The sequence below is a fragment of the Triturus cristatus genome, chromosome 8, assembly GCF_964204655.1.
Source record: "Triturus cristatus chromosome 8, aTriCri1.1, whole genome shotgun sequence".
Lineage (NCBI taxonomy): Eukaryota > Metazoa > Chordata > Amphibia > Caudata > Salamandridae > Triturus > Triturus cristatus.
In genome coordinates, this window is record NC_140591.1 from 1,398,268,263 (window position 1) to 1,398,292,918 (window position 24,656).

Sequence of the window (24,656 nt, forward strand, 5' to 3'; positions counted from 1 at the left end):
GACGACAACGGGGGGAAATTAAATAAATAATTACTACACTACACTACTACTACAACAACTACTAGTAATACTATTGCTGTTACTGCCGTATCCCTAAAAACGTATTATTAAATGTCGGTAATGGAACTGAGGACAAATACCAATGCTAAATGTTTTTCACTTGTGAAACTGAAAAAAAGAAATCAAACATGCAGCCACAAAGTTCAAAGGAAAAGAAACGTGGAATGCTGTGAAGAGAATAAAAGCTGTGAGCAATTAGTACTAGAAAGGATGAGTAGGCAGCAGGACTAGCCTATCTTCAGAGATCACGGGTTAGCCTCACTATGCAATAGTGCTTTTTTTCATATGGACATATGTTTTGCCTATAAGCAATGTGTTTTAGGCCTTACCAATTAGAGCCAGACATTAATGATCAGCAGATAATCGACAAGTGTGAAATATCCATTTTCATGATGCTTGACCACTCTTCTCGTTCATTAAGAGGTTTGTAGAGGGCAGCTTTTAAAAACGTGTTAGTTTAAGGCTGTCTGGTGCATAAGTGTCCTAGAAAGAGTACATCCTCAGGATAGGACATACGTCATCAAACACAGAACGGATATGTTTAATTTCTCTTATACATGTACATGTTTTAGATTGGTAGATGCCTTTTAACTTCTTTTTGCCTGTCACTCCTGGACACATTACTTCAAGCACTGCACACATTGGAAGTGTGCGAACTGGAGCTCTGTGTTGAACACTTCATTAAGTAAGTTAAATTTTTGACACATGTAACGAGTAGTCCTGTGTTACAGTTTGTCCTTCCTCTTATTAGGCCGTGAAAATAGAGTACCTCTCTGAGATTCCAGGAAAAAATGAGATGTCTAAATCGGGCTTCATTGTTTTGTGTACCATCTAAAAATAAAGAACCCTAAGGAGTTCTCCAGCTCACTTTTGAGTCCCCTCCCCCCACAGTCCCCCTGTTCAGAGTGCTAAGTTAAGGAAAATAGCAGGAACTCTTTTTTGTCAGCTCCTACTGAAACATACGCAAATCCAAACCATTATATTTACACCGCAGAAGGAAACAGTGAAGGACCTTTTGTAGACTGCCCATGTAGACCGCCCCTGGTTTACAGATCTTTGCCACTGAGAAGCCATCACTTTAGACACACTGGGGTAGTTCCACGCCTGAATATTTGTCAGTGTGCGCTCCTCCCTACTTCAGAAGTGCCACGGGGAAAGAGGACGTACCCTAGGTGCGGGCCTCATCGTGACCCTCTCTGAATGAGGGATGTCCTGAGATCTGTGCCACCCATTCCGCCTGGCTTGCTGCAGAGCATAGCCTTTCCATTGTGGGAAAATGCATATGACCAAGGCATCTGCAGAAATACAGCACCTTTGGAGAGTGTACACATTTAATTTGTGAGACAGTGCACTAGTGCAGCTTGGAAAAAAGTTTTCTAAATCCAGACCAGTATTTTGCAAGATGACTTTCTTGCTTATGAGCAATTTGCTCATGTGCAAAATGCCTATGAGTGCCATTAGCCAAATAAGTGACTTTTGCACGCATACGAATGAGTATGTGTACATTTTGTACATTACCTGTTTGCAAATTAGCAAAGATGCTGTCAGAGATTTGCCCCTGGTGTATTTTGTTCCATTTTAATTTTGCTGAAGATTCGGTTCCTTGGTACCCTAAAACCTGCAGCAGAACTGGTACTTGGTGGAGAGTGGGCATCAAGATTTTTGTCTGGTTTAGAGAGAGCCCAGAGTCTACAAAGGGTCGTAGCTAACCAGAAGATGTTTATTATTGCTTATGCAATATTGCTGTATTATGTCCTCTCATTGGACTCAATACAAATGCAAAGTGATAAATACAAAAGTGGAGAACTATATATACACCCCTGTCTTAGATTTAAAGGTTTCCCAGAATTCACATAGGCGGAACAACCTATTTATGAAAAATCGAAATTGCAGCACCATTTCAGCCATTTTTAGGTCGAGCCTAGGCAGCACTCATGCGCTGTTTGGAAGACCGCCTGTAATCTGCATGCAGTGGAATTCTGCCTGATGCTTGACATTGGTTCACTCCTCCATTGCTCTTTTTTTCTGGCTCCTTATTGATTGGTGCTCCTGATACATCATTTCTCTTTTATGCCGAGGAGCACTGACCAACTACAGTTTACTTATGTTGTAGGTGATTATGTGTTCCTTTAGGGACTACTTGTTTTATTTCATGCTAATCATTCACCATGGCGCCCACTTCATGGGACACCGCGTGCATAACTTTTTTGTCCACGGATGCCGTACTTTATGTTATATGCAAAAACAACAGTTGATGGACAGAATGCAGAACAATGTCATACATTCACCCCAGTAGAGATCTGGGCCTAAATCCATCGTTTTTTTGCTCACCATGTCGTTCCAGTTTGAACCCAGCCATATGCAAATCAGTCTTGACCCTGTGCCTTATGGGAACAGTCCAGCCCGAACTGCCAAGCCAGGTCCTCCTGCTTTATGTTATAGCATGGTGCCCGCTTTCATGTGGGCTGCTATGCGCTTAACTTTTATTCAGACAACCACTGTGCTTTATGTTTCAGCACAGCACCCTCTTTCATGTTTGCAACATGGGTGCTGTGCTTTGTTTCAGCACGGCGCCCGCTTTTATGTTTACCAATGCAATAGCTCTGTCTCGCAAATGCGAAACCTATTGCATTGCAAAGGCTTGTTTACTGTTCTGTGCTGTTCCCCTACATCTACACCTTCTGACTTCTCCATTGCCAGGGAAATCTGTCAGGGTTAGGGCTAGTCTTATTTCTACTTTATTAATATTCATATTCCTTTGGAACAGGAGAATTGTCGCCACTATTGTGAAATTGACCGCGTTACACCCTGAAACATTTTGGACTGATGCCTTTCCCTTTTTGACCCTGATAACCCTGGATGTTGATCGACTGAAATGCCAGGAATAGTGGAAGAGCATCACACACTCTCCGACCCCCAGATGAAATCACAGGGTTTACCACTTGTGCTATCCTTACACCTCCAGCAGGTTCACATTTGCTGTGAAGTACCTGCGGCAAACCTGAGACGGAAACGCTAGAAAGGGAACATGGCTGACAGAGCCCTGTTCACTTCCTGTTCTTGACATCACTTTTGTTGCATCTGAGACCTGGTGGAATGGTGGAGCAAAAGCAGTGCAAGGAGTACTTCCTAACTTATTAAATTTCACTCCAGGGGGAATTTGTGCAAACTTCCCATCTTTACAACACTGAAGGTTTGTCAGCTTTGCAAAGGCTGCAGGTGGAATTTCAGTTTAGCTCACCACGAGGTTTTACCTTCACGAAAATGTGGAAGTTTCCCAATTTTAAGGACTGTATAAACTGGTTGTTTTTCCCTTACAATCAAAGAAAACGAGGAAATTATGTAGGTCATACCTATTTTTAATTATCTATAGATTTAATTTTAAAATAGCTGTGTTTCCTATAAACATCAATTACTATTTTTCAAGTTCCTACAAGTTAGCCTCTTGATGTGCAGGCTTCATGGTTGACAGTTCCTGATGACAGGCGTGACACCTCATCTAATGAGAGCATCAAATACCAACAAAACTCATACAATTCTAGTTTTTTTGTTGCATGGGGAGTGACCCAGCTACCTCAATTGTATTTTTGACTGTAGCAGTGAACATGCTTGCACCATTGCTGCCGAGCTTTTGCAGTACTCTAAAAAAGAATGAGACATAAAAACAAAAGAAACACAGTTCGACTGATGGCTTTCTCATGGTATGGGAGTGGATTTCAGTTTTGACACACATAATTCAGGATTAGATGGTCCTTAAATTGGTAATTAGAATACACACCTCGAAATGCTAAATGAATTTGTATAATTATTTAAAGCGCCCTTGGTAATACAGAATGCTTGCATAGGCAATAATACGCATCTTCTGGTTGGATATCACCTTTTATACATTGACTTGTGTTATCCTCTGAGGCGGAAGCCGGAGGACTGTGTTTTCAACTGTTTTTAAAACTGCACCGTTTTCATTTGTGTTAGAATTTTAAAGACCTCAGAGCTCACCTGCTTGGAAGCGCCGACTTTAACGCGCTCTCACAGCCCTCCTCGACCACCCCTGACACAGCGACCCCAGCGCTGACTCAGGAAACGCCCAAAGGTGGTAGCCACGCCCACTGCGAGGCCACGCCCACCCCCAGAGACTACAAACACGCTGAATGCAAGCGGATTGGTTATTGACTTGTGTTATCCTCTGAGGCGGAAGCCGGAGGACTGTGTTTTCAACTGTTTTTAAAACTGCACCGTTTTCATTTGTGTTAGAATTTTAAAGACCTCAGAGCTCACCTGCTTGGAAGCGCCGAGTTTAACGCGCTCTCACAGCCCTCCTCGACCACCCCTGACACAGCGACCCCAGCGCTGACTCAGGAAACGCCCAAAGGCGGTAGCCACGCCCACTGCGAGGCCACGCCCACCCCCAGAGACTACAAACACGCTGAATGCAAGCGGATTGGTTATTGACTTGTGTTATCCTCTGAGGCGGAAGCCGGAGGACTGTGTTTTCAACTGTTTTTAAAACTGCACCGTTTTCATTTGTGTTAGAATTTTAAAGACCTCCGAGCTCACCTGCTTGGAAGCGCCGACTTTAACGCGCTCTCACAGCCCTCCTTGACCACCCCGACACAGCGACCCCAGCGCTGACTCAGGAAACGCCCAAAGGCGGTAGCCACGCCCACTGCGAGGCCACGCCCACCCTCAGAGACTACAAATGTGCCGGCCATACCAGCGCAGCGGACGAGCGCAGCGGGAGCGCCATTTGCGCGCCGAAGGCGCGCCTAAGGCAAGCCCGTCTGCGCCCGTCCGCGCACGGCCGGGCCTAGGGCCACAATCCCTGCCGGACACAGCTGCCCCTAAGGTAAGATACTCACGTCGGGAGTTACTAAGTCTCAGACCCCCCACCCCCTCTTGTGAATACACCCATGACCTAAATGTACCTTTCATCCGCTGTACCCTCTGCAAGCCAGTCCAACGCAAATTACTTATAAAACCTCATAAGCCTGCTGCCTTGATACTGGCCTCACTCAACTGCCGTTCGCTCCCTAAACATGCGACTCAGATCAACCACCTCATTGAAGACCAAAAGATCGATATCCTCTTCCTCACGGAAACATGGCTCGCCCCACATTCTGAGGCAGACATGGTGCTAGCAACCCCACCAGGCTTCCTCATTCAGTCCCTACCCCGCCCCCTGGGCCGAGGTGGCGGTGTTGCCATCATCCACCGGGACCACCTTCTTTGCAAATCTGAGGACGCGCAGATCACTGACTCTGAAAGCTTGCAATTTACAATCAAGCTAGACCCGACCAACTCTCTGACAGGAGTCCTTGTTTACCACCCTCCCGGGCATCCAGGCCGTTTCGCTAGCGCTCCCCTGGACACTGTAGCAACCCAGGCCCACTCCATATCAAATTTCCTGATAATAGGAGATCTAAACATCCATCTTGATGACCCCACTGACCAGACAGCAGCTGACCTGATTGCTGATCTGGCAGCACTTGACATCCACCTCCTTAATTCCGGACCCACTCACACCAAGTGTCACCTGCTGGATCCAGTGTTCCCTAACAATCCATCGATGCAAGTGAAGGATACCTCCCCCTTACCCTGGACAGACCATTTCCTAATCTCCTTCCTAATACCAGGTTCTCTCAGGAAACCTCAAAAACCGCCCACCTACATCAGGGACAGGACCTGGTCCAGACTTCCTACCGAAGAGTGGGCCAGCATTCTTAAAAACACCAGCCCGGCACGCGCAGACGACCCGGCTGTCGCCGACAGCAACTTCAGAGAGTGGATCACCACCTCCCTGGACTCCGTACTCCCACTAAGAACCAGGGAAGATAAAAACGGAAAACCTGGGTCCGCCCCATGGTATACCTCTGACCTCCGACTCCTCCGTAAAAACTGTAAAAGAGCCGAACGGCTTTGGAGGAAAGACTGGCAGCACTCCAGCAAGGAAGCATATCACAAATCAGTCAGACTCTACAAAGAGGCCATCAGACACGCCAAAGCCTCCCACTATGACACGCGGATCACAGAATCTTCTAATTCAGCCAGGGAATCCTTCATAATTGTAAAGGAGCTGCTCAAAGTACCCAACTCCCCGTCCTCCAGTGTCCCCTCCGTGGACCGAAGTAATGACCTAGCCACGTACTTCAATGATAAAATCGCCCGTATTCTAATTTCCCTCCCCCCTCCCGGGCCCACCAGCCACTTGGACAATCCGACACCCCCCAGTCTAACCGAAAGTACTCCTCGTCCTCAACTTGAGACGTTCAGGCTAGTAACATGTCTTGAGGTCGAGCGAACCATGACCAAAATGAGAAGTGGTTCACCACTGGACGCGGCTCCCATCAGATTCCTCAAAACCGTGGCCCCTGTCATCGTTCCCACGGTCACGGAGCTCATTAATAGCTCACTCACCCAGGGATCTGTCCCTGCCAGCTGGAAGAGCTCGGTGGTAAAAGCCCTCCTAAAAAAACCACAGCTCGATCCAGCAGACATGGGAAACTATCGTCCAATTTCTCTCCTTCCGGCAATCAGCAAGATAGCGGAGAAACTGATTAACGGACAATTGTCCCAGTTCTTTGAAACAAACAACATCTTACGGGAATCCCAAACTGGTTTCCACCCGGGCCATGGCACAGATACTGCCCTCCTCGCCGTCATCGAGGAGGCAAGGCGCATACTGGATTCAGGAGGGTCAGTGGCAGTGATCCTCCTGGATCTCAGTGCAGCCTTCGACACAGTCAATCACCGTGCCCTTCTCCATCGGCTCGCGGCAGCAGGGATCACCGGGACGGCACTCAGTTGGATAGAGTCCTTCCTCACCGGACGCACGTTCCAGGTATGGGACGGCAACTACCACTCAGCCACCCTCCCCCTCACAAGCGGGGTCCCTCAGGGATCTTCCCTGAGCCCTATGCTTTTTAACGCATATATGGCTCCCCTGGAAGACGTGGTGACACCATTTGACATAAAAATGGTAAGCTACGCTGATGACACTCAACTGGTCGTCTCTTTATCCCAACTAGTCGACCACCCAGAGAAACTGGCGAACTGCCTCACCCAAATACACAGCTGGATGAGTGATTCTTCACTAAAATTAAATGGGTCTAAGACCAAAGTGATGCTCCTGGGAAAACAATGGGCAACCATCCCCCCAACAGTCTGGCCTGACGTATTCGGAGAAATCCCCTCCCCGAAGCGTGAAATCAAAACCCTTGGAGTATGGCTCGAACCCGAGCTCACCATGAGGACGCAAGCGGACAAAACTGCGGGCACCTGTTTTGGGCTCATGCGCACTACCCATAAGATTCTCCCATTACTACCACCTGCCTCTAGGAAACTCCTTATCCAGGGGCTAGTATTGTCCTGTCTAGACTACAGCAATATGGTCTACCTGGGTGCTCCAGAGGCCACCGTGACTAGACTACAGCGGACTCAGAACGCTGCGGCCCGTCTGCTCACGAACCTTCCTTCGAGAGTGTCAGCAAAACCAGCCCTCAAGGCCTTGCACTGGCTCCCTGTTCGCCAAAGGGTGGTATTCAAAGCCATGTGTACAACACACAAACTTATCAACGGATCTGGCCCTTCTATCCTCAGCAGCCTGGTCACCCCCTACATAGCATCCAGATCCCTCCGTTCAAACAGTGAGCACCTGGCCAACATCCCCAAATTCAAAAGGACTCGCACCGGAGGCCGACGATTCTCGGTGCAAGCGGCTAGGAGATGGAATTCCCTCTCACGCACCCTCAGACTGGAAGCCAGCTACCTGGCCTTTCGCAAAAAACTGAAAACGCACCTATTCCCGAAATAATCGTTCCTCCTCCCTCCCTCTCTTTATAGGATATACAATCTCCTTACAGCGCGGGGATGCCCTTGGGTCACCAGGCGCTATACAAATCGCTAAATAATAGACGGGAGAATTGGGGGATTTCATAAACATTATAAAGAACCAAACGCTTTTCCTGCACATGTTTCTTGCTAATGAAAAACAACCAATATTCGGCTAAAATGAGGCCAATGCCAAAAGCAAATAACTCAGCTGCTGCTATGTTCAGGAAGTAAGAACAAGTTGAAGAAAAAATAGAATGAAAAATACACAATGCCTGAAGGGTACTGCTCCAGGCCCCCTTTCTGTGTACATTGTGTAGCTTCAATAAGGTCTTGACTGAAGCCAAAGCTGCCTCTAGCCATACCTAAAACGGTGGCTGGTGTTGTACGACCACAACCCATCCTTCTCACCTCCATCTATTGGCTGAGAGTTGGTACTGCATGCTTCCTGTACTTCGCTGCAAGATGCCGTCTCATGCACCGCCCACTTACTGTATCTTTAAGTAAAGACTCTGTGTTTGCAATATATTTACACAACAGCGATTTTTTGTTGTCACCTGAACTATCGTTTTGAAGTCAGTTTTATAGTAAATGTTCAACTCTGGTACTCTCACATTCCTTTAATTCTTTTGTCCCGGCAGCCTAGGTTTCCGTCATCGCTGACGCACAATTATTCTCAACCGGTTTAATGAATCTTGCATTTGTTGACTACTATTTGCGCTGATCCTGGTTAGAATACAGAAGAGTACATTATCTCAGCAGAGAAGGATGGGACCTGCTGGAACGCGACAGGATGTGAGCCGTAGCGGACTCCGACAAATGCCGTGACGGTATTATCTGAAATCAATACTAGAATGTATTCATCATGCTGCTAATCTGACTGCCATTAGATACCTGATGGACCATTGTTATACAAATGGCTCCCAAGTGACTGTCACAACAGACTTTTAACTGCCAGGAAATTGCTGCTACTGTAAACCGATGGCTCTTACCAAGGCAATATATCTTGCTCACTAATATTGCTATTCTACAGAGTAGAAGGGAACAATTAGACACAGCTATTACACGATCCAGGCAAATGTTGTATTTTTTCATGGTGAATCCGCGATAGACATGTGGCTTGCGACACACTTGAAGTTTGATATCCTGTCTTTTTCCTATTGTCAACTATATGGGTAGCCTACTGCCCAGTGTAACGGATGGGAGACATCTCTGAAAAGTGCCAATTTAGAGCTTTGCATTTCTCCACCCTCGCCCAAGCACAAGTCGCTTAAAAAGACAAAGAAGTGAAGCAGCCCCAGTCTCTGTTGAATCTGTCAGTCAGACCCACCCATGGGCATTCTGCAACATAGAAAGAGCAATATGCCCCTCAAGATTGTTTTTGTGCAGGAAGGTTCCCCTTCTTAATCCTGTAGGCAATGCAGGCACCCCTGTACCATGGTGCAAGGGTGCCTGTGTTGGCGCTAGGCTGCCAAAAGTGGGCCAAGTCAGGGGAAAACTTACTGTCTTGGATTGAAGAAAGAAGGATGAGGTTTGCCATTTGACTGCTAGGGATCTGCTGACCCACAGTCTCACCATGGATGTCCATACGTGTACCCATGACCGTACTCTTTCCCGTTGTTTAGAGCTTTTTGGACCCCGCTCACCTTAACTTCACAGCCTTATTCTACATGTGGTTTGATAGATTGGGTGCTCTTTCTCACTGTCCATACTAAGGACTGGATCACCGTGAACTTTTAAGGGGTCAAAACGTTGACTACTACATACCATTATACAAGCTCTAATGACTGAAATTCATTATCAGTGTCTCTCTAGTGCTAAGTGTATCTTCTGAATATTTGGCCTGTTATAGGCCGGACAGGTTTCACTATGTAAATTTAATGTATATATGTCACATTACCTCTCCCTTCTCAATTTACCTTCACTCACTCACTTTGATCCAGAACACCCCCACCCTTCCCCCACAGTAGACCACCATTGTTGCATATACAATCATGTTCCACATGTATGAACAACTGGGTTGTCTATAAGAAGTGATTTATGCCTTGAAAATAAATCGCATCCAATGCGAATTTTGCAAATTTGGGGGCATATTATCAAGGGCATTATCGCCGCTTTAGCGGCACTTTTTGCCGATAAAGCAGCGATATGTTTATCGCCCTATTAGCAAGCCTGCGCTAACATGCGTTAGCGCAAGCTTTCCGGCATTAGCTGCTGGTTTTTTTCATCGCCTTGCATGCCAGCGATATGTATCACTAATGACATGCAAGGTAGGTGTTACTTACCTAAATTTCACGGTAAAAATCACTAACAGCACTTCGCTGTATTATCAAAGATGACCCACGAAAAAAATAATTCACGCTAACCCCCAATGTACGCATGTTTTTAACACCTGATAAAAACCTGATAAAAGCCAGATCTCCATCAGAAGACCCACAGACATCAAAGAGGTAGGGGCTTATTAGCAAGTAAGGGTGATAATTATCGCCCATGCCAAGTATTGGGAGTTTTGTTATCGCCTCCTTTCCCCGATAATAATAATGCAGCATACTCATTACCTCTTTGATATCTGCCGATCGCTGCCGATGGCAAGGTATCGCCTGAATACCTATCGCCTCTTAGCGGGAGTTATCGCGCCCTTTCCCTGACACTATCGCCTCTTACAGAAATGTTGATAATACGTCAGTAAGAAGCCGAAAATTACCAGGGAAAGGAGGCGATAACAAAACTCCTGATACTTTGCACGGGCGATAATTATCGCCCTTACTTGCTAATATGCCCCTTGGTGTTGTAAATGCCACTATTTCTTTCGTATTGCTAAATTATTGCTACTGTGACCAATTGTTAATTGTACTGCAATTTTGACCCGGGTCAGGTAGAATTTTGGGTAACCCATTGTTACTTAAGTCAGGGGAAAAGGCAGGAATGCACTTTATTGCCTTAAATGCTCCACATTCTTTTCCTTTATCTGTCATAAAGTGCAGCAAGGTGACGTGCTGCCCTGCACTGCGCAACATTCTTGTAAATAGGCCCCTCAGTGCTTAATTTCTGAAAATATAAGCGCAAGGGCCTCTATGTGTTTCTAAGTAGCCCACCATCATCGTAGCCAAATATCCGAGGCTGCACAATACCATTCTTCTTTCCACTGCATGCTTTCTTCTTACACCACCCAACACTTCCTGTCTCTTTATCTCCGCTTTCTCCGTTTGTTACTGTTTTTCTGTCTTCCTTCTTTCTCTCTTCACTGCCACTCTCCCTCTTGCTCTGGTTCAAAGTCTGATAAATACGTTTCAGTCCCCAAACATAAATGCTGGAGCCCACCACCTGCAACCACTGACACAAATGTAGCCCTAATCGAGTCCTAAACTAGGTAAGGGCCACATTCAAGTCTAGCTTAAGGAGACTGGTATCCAACTTCTCATTCACTGCCCACAGCAGGTGAATAAAACACCACAATAACACTGGGCTCTCACATATATAAGCAACTGTGGTCAGAACATGCACACTCACGCAATGTGAATTACGTATTTTTTGGGCGCATCCTCACTATTAAATATTTAGCGGTTTAGGATGTTTTCACAGTGAAACATCACTTTCTGACAACCTACTACTCTTAGGGAGTTGATAGATGAGAGCTATGAAAAGTACTTCATAGGAGGTGAATAGTCAGAGGAATAACACAACGATCGGCTTGCCAGGCGGTTCTGATGGAGGTTTTCATTACTATGATTGACAGTGAGCTATGCGCCTAGAGACCTCCAGACTTTCATTATTTCAGGTTGATGAAACTAGCACCGTTGGGCTCAATGATAAAAACATATGAGGGCTGATTTACTCAAAAATACCGTAACGCTGCAGAGCAACCAAAGTTGCTGCACTACATTGAGCAAATGGAGAGAGTTTTACAGAGCTGTGAGGTGGTGCAGCTGCTCCCTTCCCCAATGCTGGAGCACAGGCAGACTTCCTGGCACCAGGCGCACATCTTAGCCTAAAGGTTTGTGTGTTTTTCCCCCAGAGTTTTATAGAGCGCTAACTTGACCGGAAGGTATCAGAGCGCTTTACATGAGCACCTGTAAGGACACATACATTTTTTGTTAGGCACTAGGAGATTAAGTAATTTACACAGAATCACAGGATGTTGAGCGTTATTGCCGAGACTCGAACCTGGTTCCCCAGATTTGAGGTTGACCTCCCTATCCATTAGGCTACATCTTCTCCCCAAGGTGTGTGATGTCTAGCATAGGTTTTATATTGGCTATGCTTCCAGTACAATATACTGTACCGAGACACACTTTAAAACATTTCGCACATTAGATGTATGCTTCACAAGCAACAATATGAAAAGTTATACTTAGTGCCTCAAGCAGGAGCTACTTTTTGGTGTAAAATTCCAACAATTTTAGTAAGAGAACAAGCTACAGGAGTGGCCCTGTACAACCCACTTGGAACCTTGGGCATAAGTATGTATACTACAACAATGTCTACAAGAGGTATCACTTAAGAACAGTATATATTCAAGAAAATAATTAATGAAAGAAACAAAGTTAATGGCCATGTAGATATATAGAGAACAAGAACTTCTTTATTTGAAATTCAAGCAGACTTCATAGGTTACTAACACATAACCAATGAAAAGAGTGCGTAATGTGGAAAGTGAATAAACGGTGCCAGTAATATAAAAGATAGAAAGCCCAAAAGAGAACCCAGAGATAGACTTTATGTATAAAATTGAAGACAATTCAATTGTACATGTTCATGAGGTTCCTATTCGGTACCATGCATTTACCTGAATTGGTTTAGTCTATGTTGACATATGTGTTGATGGTGTTTCGAGCACGACAGAAATGATCATCATCTGGATGAAGGGATGGTTAGCTCAGCTCAGAAGGTGTCCATCAAATTTATAATGCACCAAGGGCAATCAATTATGTGACGGTGCACCTAATGCAAGGTGTGCAGAAATTGTCCAAATAATTAATTTTCCAAAAAACACACAAGGTTTGAAAAGAATAAGTTAAACACTCTACAGCCCAGGTAGGTGTATGATGTAGTCGCAATGGACAGGAGGTCAAAATTATTCAGCTGATGTTCATAACCCACAGTGGTCATGAGTCACCAAAGTATTAGATTAGGCCAACGCTTAAAGATATTGCTCAACTGATTTTACTGTTCTTTCATGATACCACTTGTGGACATTGTTGTAGTGTGCATAACAATTGTAGTAGACAGAGATCCGCATCAAAAACCATGGGTGGTAGCCTAGGAACGCCCAGGCACTACCTATGAGTCACCCACTCTGCGGGTTTAGTAGCGACGAAGGGGATGACTGTATCCACTTCCCAAATAACAGCTATGGAGATACCCTAAACACCGTCTTGGCAAAATATGACCATGATGTTATGCAATGTGCACAGGATGGGCATGGGAGGGAGATACCAACCTTTACTGGAAGAAACGCAACTAGCATTATTGATCATGTAATAGTATCTGCTAATATTGCAAACTTATGCTCTACCCCATGGATTGATGAATTGCTCTTGAGCGACCACAATTGTATTACCATGCCAATATTTTCATGGGGGAATAAACCTATAGCACAACAAACTGTTACCAGTAACATTACCCCGTGTAGACCAAATGGCACTAGAGTCAGGTGGAAAGGTACTAACTCAGCTAAAATACTAAAACATATTGTTCTAGAATGTGGCAACGAGATTTATGAGAGTACAGAAATTGAGGTTGAACCAGCCATGGTACTAAGTAATTTCTGTAAAATTAACGATACCATTAATAAAATATTCACCGCACCCCCAAGCAGGAAACATATGCAGAATAGGGGCTGGTTCAACCACTCTAGTACCGATTCACTGAACCAGTTGAAACTAGCACTATCGAGTAGACCTAGGGATAAGGCGCAAGTCCAAAAATTAAGACTAGAATATAATTTAAACCTAAAACATAGGAAGAGGGAACTCCAAGAGGAGGCATTGGATAACCTCGCGATGGCTGCAGATTCATCTAACAATAAATTGTTCTGGGAAACTGTCAACTCGACATTTCTTAAAAATGAATCCTACCCGGAACTTCTATGCTACGTTAGCTGTGAGGAATGGTTGGCACATTTCTCTAGCATATTTAACCCATGTGATTTCAATTTTGTGGGTCCTAGTAAATGGCCAACTATCCCCCCAAATATCACCCTTCATGAGGTGGAGTTAGGTATTAGAAGAAGCAAAGGGGGAAAAGCACCGGGCCTGGATGGTGTACCCATCGATTTATATAAAACTGTGTCGTATCTGTGGGCCCCGATTCTCACGAGGGTTTTTAATGCTGCAGTTACAGAGGGAGCTCCTACTACCTGGGTTGAATCCATTATTATCCCCATTTTTAAAAAGGGGAATAAATCGGAAGCCAAGAATTACCGGCTGATCTCCCTATTAGACTCGTCAGTTAAGGTCATGAGCAGGGTTTTATTAGTAAGACTGGAAGAGTGGGTTGCAAATAATGGGATACTGTCACAGGCACAATATGGTTTTAGAAAGGGGCTGGGCATGATCGAACAGTGTATTAACTTAGAGCTTTTAATTGGAAAATATACGTGTGCTAAACAAGGACGGCTTTTTTTTATGTTTCACCGATCTTAGTAGTGCCTTTGATCTAGTGGATCACGCTACACGTTGGCCAGTTTTAATCAATCTCGGGGCCCCGGAGCCCATTATTTAGTTTTTAGCCAGGCTATATGAGAAACTATCGACCAGAGTACGGTATGGCCAAAGGGGCGAATGCACCCCTAATTTTAATGTTAAATTTGGTATTCGCCAAGGCTGCGTCCTAGCACCATTGCTTTTTACTCTATTTATTAATTAAGTTGACGCAGTTGTTAAAATGATCCAGACGGACGCCCCCCAAGCTGAGGGCCAGGATGTACCGGTTCTGCTTTACGCGGATGAGACTGTGCATTTATCTAGAACACCGGTAGGCCTACAGCGGTTAATTGACGGGTTTGCAAATTTTATTAATGAGAGGAAGTTGTTGATTAACAAGGCTAAAACATGCACAATGGTCTGTGGCTCGAAACCCTGGAATATGAAATCCTTTTTTATAGATGGGAAGAAAATGCGGAATATTGATAACTTCTGTTACCTGGGGCTATCCTTTGCTGGCAACGGCAAATGGATAGGTGAAATGTCCAATGTCCGGGCTAAAATGACAAAAAGTGTGTATGGGGTCTTCAGTTTCGCATCTCAACTGGGGGATCATCGCATCAAAGACATGACTGATATTTATAAAGCTAGATGCGCCTCTATTGCACTATATGGCGCAGGGGTTTGGGGTCACCATTCCAGCCAAGAATTGCAAAAAGAGGAAAATTCCTTCTTAAAAAAGCTTTTATGTCTGCCCGCCTCAGCATCCTCTGAACTGATTCATTGCGAAGTGGGGCTCAATTATTTATCAGACTTGATTGCACTTAGACCCCTACTACTCTGGAGATCAATATGGACAAAGGAGGAGACTATATTTACTAAAACAATTATTAAGGACTGTCTGCGACTGGACAATTGTTTTAAGATCCCCTGGCTCAAATATATAGCTAAGGTATGCAGTGATTTGTTCAATATGTTGATCCTGGAAAACCCAAATGATGTAACGGGACTGACTAAACAGGAGATAAAGAATACTTTCTTGTACCATAAGAAGTAGTACAGGCTGAGAATCGTAGAGAAGCAATCTGCATATCGGTTCTACCACATGCATCTAGATATTGATGGCTTTCAAGGCTATCTAACATTAGTCACGAGGCCATCACACCGCTTTGTTTTAACAAGATTGAGTCTTGGCCATGTCCACCATTTAGTAGCATTCCCTATAATGATCCATCGATCAGCCTCCCCATGCCCATGTGATGGGCACACTAAACAGAGCACCCTGCACTTTTTACTTTTATGTGACTTGTATTTGAATTTTAGATTTGCCTACTTGAAACCACTGTTTAAGAAATATAACATCGAAACCACCAATGCTGCTATGAGTTTACTGTTTACATTAAGAGAGCCGGAGATTTGTTTCTATGCTGCAACATACATTTTAAGATCAATTTGTGCCAGAAAAAGTATGATGTTTTAATGGTTTTATGAACTGTGACTGAACTTTTGCTGTTTTTAAAGTAATTAGATTTTAGTATCGGTGTATGTACATTTGTTTTTGTGGTTGATACCTTTTAACTGAATAAAGCTTATTGACTTGACTTGACTTGAGTCACCCACTTGATGCAAAAGTAGTGCAAAGCAACGCAAGGCGTTATTTGCATTACTTTAGGTCTACGATCCAGTGCAAATTAAGCTTTCTAATGGAAAGTATATACTTTATCACAACTTTGAGTCGTTTTTGTGTCACTTTATGTGTCTTTGCACCAGCACAAGGGTTTGATAAATCTTCCCCTTACTATCTAAATGTCTAATTGCCATTCAATTTGGGTTCATTACCAAATTAATAGTCATTAGTAGCACTGAAGCCTCAATTCCTAGTGCCTCATAATTTTCGAACCACTACACAAATGCCAGTTATGACAGGGGACACAATTATAAGATGTTCTGAGTTTACCACATCCAATATTTACAAAGTGCAAGAAAATCTGCACCCCTGATATTTTCCCTGGGGAAATATGAGCCGGTCAAACTGGCGGCCATTAAAAATTGAGAAAATGCCCGGTAAATGCTAGGACATTCAAATTTAGGTGTAGAAAGCAGTAAACTCTGCATGTTATGCCCCTTTTTGAATGACTTAAGTCAGAAAAGGTGATAGTTATCATACTTGTTAAACTCTAAGCCTCAGGGTATTGGATTTTAACATGCGTGACAAGTAGGAGTATCTCCTAACAGGGCAACTTTTGGGTTTCTGCATGCCCGAACACATTGCAATCATGTGGGCGATATCAGGGAATTTGCACTTTGCATAAAATGTTAAGCTTTCCATAAATGAAAAGGGACTTTTCCCAATGTTGGAAATCCCAAGAGGGTAATCCAGAAGTCATGAAGTCCACCATGTGGATTTTCGAAGTTTCCTAGACTTCTGGCATTGTGGAACTGAGCGGCGTGGTTGTCGAAGGATGGTTAGCATTGTTTCTCCTGGAAGTACAAGGCAGCCAGAAATGACCTGCGGAAGGACCACCCCTTTCTCCCTGGATTGTTTAAAAAAAAAAAAAAAATGTTCAAAAATATAATGCAAAAGTTATTGATCAGGACCCTTCACAAATATTCTTGGATACTGGAAATCTACAGTGACCATTTTGACCAAGACATACAAGAATTTGTTCTGAACCAAACAATCACAACTCACTACAGACACAATATAAATTGTGCAGCATCAAGTGAGCCCTCGAAACTGTGCCATCTAATAACAAGTAGGAAAATACAAAGGAGGTAGAAAAAGGTCACTGACATGATATTTCTGTAATTATTCATACTAATGAAAGGAAAACCCGCAGGTTAAGTGAATTCATGAGAATTCATGAGAAAAATGCAAAACCTGATCTGCAGGAAGCCACTTACAAGTGCAACAGAGCAATTTTCTATATGTCTCTCTCCTCTGGTACAAAGAGTTCTTAGCTGAAGAGCACAAGCTTCGAGCGCTCTTCACTCTGAGTGCTCTCCTGCCAATTATGAGAGAGCTCTTCTGAGCTCTGAAGCACCGCTCTGAAATGTATTCAGCACAGGTATTTCCACACTTATCATCAAAGCAGCGATTTTCAGGCTTTGCTGGAAAGATTTCTCTTTTTTATAGCCTGTATACCTATAACTAGAGACATCTTAATGAACGTTATTGATTAGTGCACCATTTAATATCTCAAGGCAGCACCTTGCTGAGGGCTGTCCAGTCACTAGATGCATCAAAGGGTTTTGCCCATTCTGTGTCTATGGGAAACTGTGTTCATGCATATGGCCCTAAATGCCCTATTATTTGAGTTATAAGGTAGAGCAGCAGGTTACGAAACCAACTATTTATGGCAAAATGTTGTAAACTAAACAGGGAGAAATAGAAAAGATTTTGGAAAGATGGGGGTGGAGCTATTATTCTACCTCTGCCGATTCATTGCCCTCAATTGAACTATCAACATTCCAATGTTTAATCCCTGCAGTTATAGGCCAGACACACCGCGAATGCCCTATAACGAGGAAGCGGGTCTCTAATGACCAGTATAGCTCGATGCAGAAGGGCTATAATGCTAGATAGAACACATCCCTGATGGTACAATAATCTAAATTAAGCAGGGAGATACTTAAAGCCAAACATTGAAATGTTGGAACAGAATGTTTTTAGCATCCATAACTAGCCATTGGCAACTCCCTCAAATTCAATGTAGTTCTCAACATTCTCAACATTATTGGTTATTTAAGGCCAATGGAAAAATTAAGACCAGTGTTATAAAGACATAACAGACACTAATTCAGGCAGGACTACACTGCGTGGCACAGAAAGAGAAGGGGGCATAATTTACAAACAATCATGCTACGCAGCGCTGCAAGTCACCTTGCTGCACTGCGTGAAAGGGAAAGGGCAGGAATGCGCTGTACTTACCAATATACAGCGCATTCCTGTCATTTCCCAGTGCTGGCACACAATGTGCTGCCTAGCGCCAATGCAGGCACCCTTGCACAATGGTGCAGGGTTGCCTGCGTGTAAGGATTGTTTTTGTGCCTGAAAGGACACCTTCCTGTACAAAAACAACCCCCTGCGGCATTTCCCTCTTTCTATGTGTGATGCAGCACACATAAAAAGAGGAAGTAACGAGGAGAAAATAAAAGACGTTTCGCCTTGTTACCCCTTACATGGGGAGGCGTAGCATTTTGGCGCATTCCCAGGTCTACCGATCGTAAATCTGGGAATGCGCCAAAATCCATGGGTGGATGCATTGAAACAACCATGCTCTACCCATTGAACGCTTCCCTGGGGCAGAGTAACGCAACGTGGTGATTTGCGCTGCTTTGCATTACCCTAGATTTATCAAACCATGCAAGGTCATGGAAGATGGCCTTGTGTCGCTTAGTAAAAAAAACGTAAAAGTTGTGTCGTTCTTGCGTCCCGTTGTGTAGCGCAAGGGCGATACAACTCTTTCAGAAATATAGCCCTCGGAATATGGTTTCAAGTCATAATCCGTGAAGGGGGATGTCATGGTGCTGACAAGAACAACTATCAAGGGCAGAATACCAAGAGAATCTGAAAAACTTGGTTGGCCAGCCACAGTGTCTCCATTTTAATGACATGTTCATGAACTTCTGGGAGCCATTTCATGCTGTTAAGAAAGTGCACAATTGGAATTGAAAAGGAATTTCAAAGGTTGTCCATTGAGATATCAGCAAGCACGGAAATTCATCTTCTGCACCTGGAAGACCAGGAGTTCATTCTCTCTTCTCGATGGTCGACATGGGGGAATACATGTCAGTAAGACAGCGCATAACATAGAAAAAAACACATTACCGAGCTGCTAAGCGACTTGCCTGCTGTCCTGACAAATACAACAGATACTTTATGGCTCGATAAGAATATTACAGATGTTTTTGCAATTCTGTTTTTGAGAGCATGACTGAAGTGGAAGAAATATAGAAAGATTCTGTGAGAACTGTTTCCTTACCATTGTCATCCCCTGAGTCAGACTGGAAGGAGTTGAGAGACTGGACTTCAGAATTGCTTCCTCTATTGCTTCCGGCGAAACAGGTCATCTCTTCGGCTGCATCAATAGCTTTACCTTAGGGGGCAGAAGAAAGGGAGATCTGGTCATTGCCTCATTTATCTGCACAGTATATGCTCTCACTGATGCAAACAACAATGTTTTTTCTAGAAAAGTGTTTAAAGTTAGTAGCTAAAAAGTAGAAAGCCCTGTTCAGGTCATAAAATGATAGTAGAGACAATGAAAATTGTAAGTCAACGAACGTTATGTTTGCAATGATCACAGTAACAGCATGTAAGATGCTTCTCTGTACTTATTTTATACCTGGTTAAGGCATACATGCATGTGTTTTATAGTTCATGTTGAATTAGGTATGTTAGATATTTCAGCTCTGGTTCACAGAATGTTTTGTGGACCTGTGTACTAATTAGGTCTTACTACTGGGGAAACTGTGTAAGTAGATTTTCCACTGTCATGAGTGCATGGTTAGGGGTAGGAATATTGGTGTCTCCAGGGTATAAGCAGGTGATTGTAGTTTGAAATGTTGCTAAAACTTGGTAGGTTGTAAAATTAAGGATATTCATGAACACTCTGAGTGGATTTACCCTCAATGTGTGGAAGTTTCTGACCACAAAAATGCTTTTTCATATGTACAAAGCACAAATTGCAATTCAGTAACATGTTACGGAATAGCAACTTGTGTTTAGTAATTCAGGATTTGATGATGGTGTGTTAAGGGCATCCCTTCCAAAAACGGAATTGCAGGGTACTGTATGAATGTTTTACGGCCCAATTTCGGTACCAAAACATTCATTTTTTACTGACACATCAAGGGTGGTGGTAACCAGTCAAAATGAGAAGGGGTCCCTATGGGATCCCTTCCCTTTATGAAAGCTGGATCAATTTTTTTTAAGAGCGGGCAGTGGGCCAAATGACCACTGCCTACTCTTAAAAAATTAAACTTAAACATTTCATTTTATTTTTTGAAACGCATCCTGTTTTTCTTTAAGGAAAACTGGCTGAATTAAAAAAAAAATTGCTTTATTAAAAAGCAATCACAGAAATTCCTCTCTCCTATCATATATTTAATGGCTGCAGGTTGTGGGAGCAAAAAATAAACTCACTTTCTGCACAATTTGGGGGTCCGGGCTTTAATTCTTCAAGGTGACTGTGGAGGAGAGCGGATGGGGGCGTGGGGGGCTGCACATGGAGGTACCTATGATACCCCCCTGCATTGCCATGCTCAAGGTGGCAGGCACCGCGCGGTGCCTGTCACGTTGTGCATGACAATGCACAACATGCCTCTTTGGCACTGCAGCGGGTGCTGCTTACATCCGCACTCACTGCAATGTTAAAGATGCGGGATGCGACCACTAGGGTGGCAGTCGCATCCTAATTGGCGGTGCGGGACCACCGCACCCCTTGCAGACAGTCCCAGCACGGCTAGGGCAGTCCGCCCGCCATCCTAATGGGGCCCTAAATGTGAAGGATTTTGACATTTAGGACTAAAATTGTAATTGATATCATTAGCTGGATTCATAGGGGCAGCACATGACAGCAAACTGAACCTAGTTTGGCTGATTGGCGGCCTAAATCAAAGTATTGGTATGTGCCGACCACAAGAGAGCATATATTAGGAGCGAAAAAGATTATGTGAAGGGATGTGCTTCAGTCTAGCATATGGCTTCATCTTTAAGTAATAAAACCAATGTTTGTAATGCTCCAATGTTCCCATTAAAAACTTCGATTTTTAAAAAATATTTTTGGGTATGCAAATTAAACAAAATATTTTATTATTTTTTGCATTTGTTTGATGTATACTCGTTTCTGTATTTCCGTGTATTTGTTGCGGTCCAAACTGTAGAAATTGCTCACGTGGGTGTCCCTGACTTCACTGCCAGTCCAGATAACTCAAGAGGTTAAGAACCACTGATCTAGAGAGTCACAATATTTTCTGGACTTCAATATCTTGGTACAAAATCTGCTATTTTTAAGCATATTGAAGGGGCCATCATCTGACACTAAAACACATTCTCTGGAAAATGAGAATTCAGTTCTTCAACTTTCAGTTCTATTGACTACACCGTGCTCTTTAAAAAATATTAATATTTATTCTGATTTCCTTCTAATGTGTATCACTATCGTTTTGAGAATCTCACATAATTATAAAATGTTTCTTAATTCACTTGAGATCTGTACGGTTTTATTTAATTTTCGCATTACTCGTTGCGTACTTTTAAGCTCATCCTGCTACCAGTGTAGATAAAGCAGCGTGCTGTTGCATAAAAAAATAATTGCATTTGTGTTTCGTTGATGGCGAAACCCCTCTCTCAATCTCAGAACAGTACCTTCCTCTACATTAAGGGAAGTGAGGAATGGTGTGTGGTGACCAGAGTTGCATGAACTCGCGCCCCCCCATACGGTTATGACATTGGGTGCTGCAAAATTATGTGTTAAACAGTGTTTTAATGTAATGCCTGAATTGTCACCTTTGGTGACATTAGCTACATCAAGATGTGATAAGTGCATCCCATATGTTATGCAGAATTGTTTATGTATTTAATTGCCCTTAGTGAATTTTGAGCAGTTGCAAATGGGCCCTTTGGGGTTGTCTGTGTTTATTTCTTTACAAAAACTAGTTGTGTTCAGCCTGTGCTGTACAAGCAAGTAGCTCTGAAAGCACAGATAGACCACCACAACATGATATGCAAGCAATATCTTTTGCCAGAAGATCACAATGTCCAACACTGTGTGGAATGCAACTGCAGTCAAAGCACAACACAACACACATTTTCATTCAATTGGGAGTGCTCTGTCCGCAGACAGCATCACCGATGCACCTCCATGGCGAAAGCAATAAAGAGACAGATTTCTGCAGGGAAAAGCACAAGAGGGGGCAAGGAACCGGTGGATATGTGCTACATAAAAAGGTGCAACATAATTTATAGGTATTGAGACACATACCTCTACCAAATCTGTGGTTAATGAGTCCAAAGGATGGGTGTATACTGATTGCATTGAGCAAAAACAGCTGACTGCTGCCTAGAGTGTGCTGTGCATCATTCATAATGTAAAAACACTAAGAAACTCTGTAAAGAGAATCAATGCCTTGCAACCTTCCATCAGGCTGGGAAATATAATTCCAAATCCTAAAACAAAGAGGCAGTGACTTACCAATAAGGTGGCACCTGCCCGATAGCACAAGGCTTTTAAAACTGAAAAAATATATGATATAGACATTTGGGGGGACTGAGGCCCAGATTCAGAGCTTGGCAGATGAGTTACTCCATCACAAACATGATTGATATACCCTCTGCTTATTACAAATGCGTTATATTCTGTGGAACTTGCAATAAGGTGGACAAGATATCTGTCACGTCTGTGATGGAGTAACCCTTCTGCCAAACTCTAAATTAGGCTCTTAATCCCGTTACTCATCTACAACACTTCAACTCGCTGTGCGGCTTTGATGAATTTACGCTGCAGGTCTCTGGAAAGGAGCTGAAGCCAGCTACGGATTCAACAGTGACTCCAAGCTCCTGGCCCCGTTGACGTCTCACTTGACATATGCTCTCTGAGCAATTAGAGGCTGTTGGGTATCCATTATTGAAGAATCTGTCAGGTTGGAAGGAATACTGCGTTATGCGTTATTAAGATGTGCAGAGAGCACTGTTTCAAGCCAAGATGGACTGAGATGAGCAGGAAGAGTAACTTTCACTCGTAATCATACCCAGTGGTAGCAGTGAAGTGCAAATGGCATGATCAATTAATATTAGAGCAACATTTCTTATCAATGTCAGGTTCAATGTGATCACAATAGCCGATGTCAGCTGAGATAGTACAAAGCAAAGTACTGAGTCGGAATCTGTTTGGTCATAGTCAAATAATTACTTAGAGCTCTTGGTGTGATAAATTCATAGTGAATCGACGTGTTCTTCTAATCTATTCTATTGTATCCAACCAGAGTTAAGTCTTGATGATGGTCAAGTTGTTGCAGCCATTTTATACCTGATACTAAAATCCAAATGTATATATGTATGTGTATTTTTTTTATCTAGTATCTATTTTCTTAGAGTATTGTATTTAAGTGTATGTTGGCTTGCAGCTACTTTGCTATGCTAGAGAGACAAAATATTAGAAAAGTTGGACAACATGCTTCAAGATCTATTTATTTAGCATGTTTAGAAAGCACTATTGTAACAGATTGGCAGTGTAATTTAAATTTTTTTTTAAAAACATACGGAAATCAAATAGTCCCGTATATGAAACCATGTACCTAATCCATTATCATGTGTCTGTTGCCCCAAAAAAGTTATCAGCAACCTGGATCGACTAGCGGCATGTACTCACCGTATCAAATCGTTCATGATATGAAGCAACTTGTTACCATGAACACATGCGGCTAGTTGGTCTGGGTTGCTGGTAGCTTTTATGGGGCAACGGACAGTTGATAATTGATAAGATACATATGATTTACAAGTTTCGGGCAACCAATCCACAAAATTAAATGTACCATGAAAGCATGAGCTTTGACTAGGAGGGACAGGTGTCAGAAGTTTGATGTTTTGTATTGACTGTAAAGATTTGTTAAGAAAGAAGTTTACAATAATATTGGGTCATGGTGGATCTATACAGTATTGACTGACTGAGAATACTGATCGAAGAATAAGATGATACACAATGAAAGGGAATACGGACACCCTCTCAAACACATTTCACTTATAAACATCCCGATGGGGACCGGGGTTGGAGGATAAGGCGCCGGGCTGCGTATCTCTATATTCAATTCCAGTGCATATCAGTCCCTTACATGAAAGCAAATATAACAATAACTCACAGATTGTATAGCACAGTTTGGAGATGAACAACAGTTTGGAAACTTGTGGGTCAATGCAGAGCCAAGAATAAAAAGGGGGTAATAGAAGCCTTTTCAAGGGAAGATACTACTGTAGACAGAAAGAGGAGTGCAACTAGGCAGATGACGGGTGAAGAGGTGTGTGATAGCAGTGGGGCAGGTAAGGGGAAAAAGCTTTGACCAAATGTAAGCTTTGTGGCTTCCTCTTCCAGGTAATAAACAGTATGGGTGAGCTCACATCCCTCAATAGAA

At 43.3% G+C, this 24,656-nt stretch overlaps 1 protein-coding gene across 4 annotated transcripts in view; it reads right to left on the reverse strand.

The window, feature by feature from the left end:
* The window catches only part of FAT3 (FAT atypical cadherin 3), a 748,816-nt gene that overhangs the window by 16,499 nt on the left and 707,661 nt on the right, over window positions 1-24,656 (reverse strand). For all 4 annotated transcript variants that reach the window (XM_085623129.1, XM_085623130.1, XM_085623128.1 and 1 more), the window contains one exon: window positions 19,514-19,627. In XM_085623129.1, coding sequence (XP_085479255.1) covers window positions 19,514-19,627 — 114 coding nt within the window. The remainder of the gene's footprint in view (window positions 1-19,513; window positions 19,628-24,656) is intronic.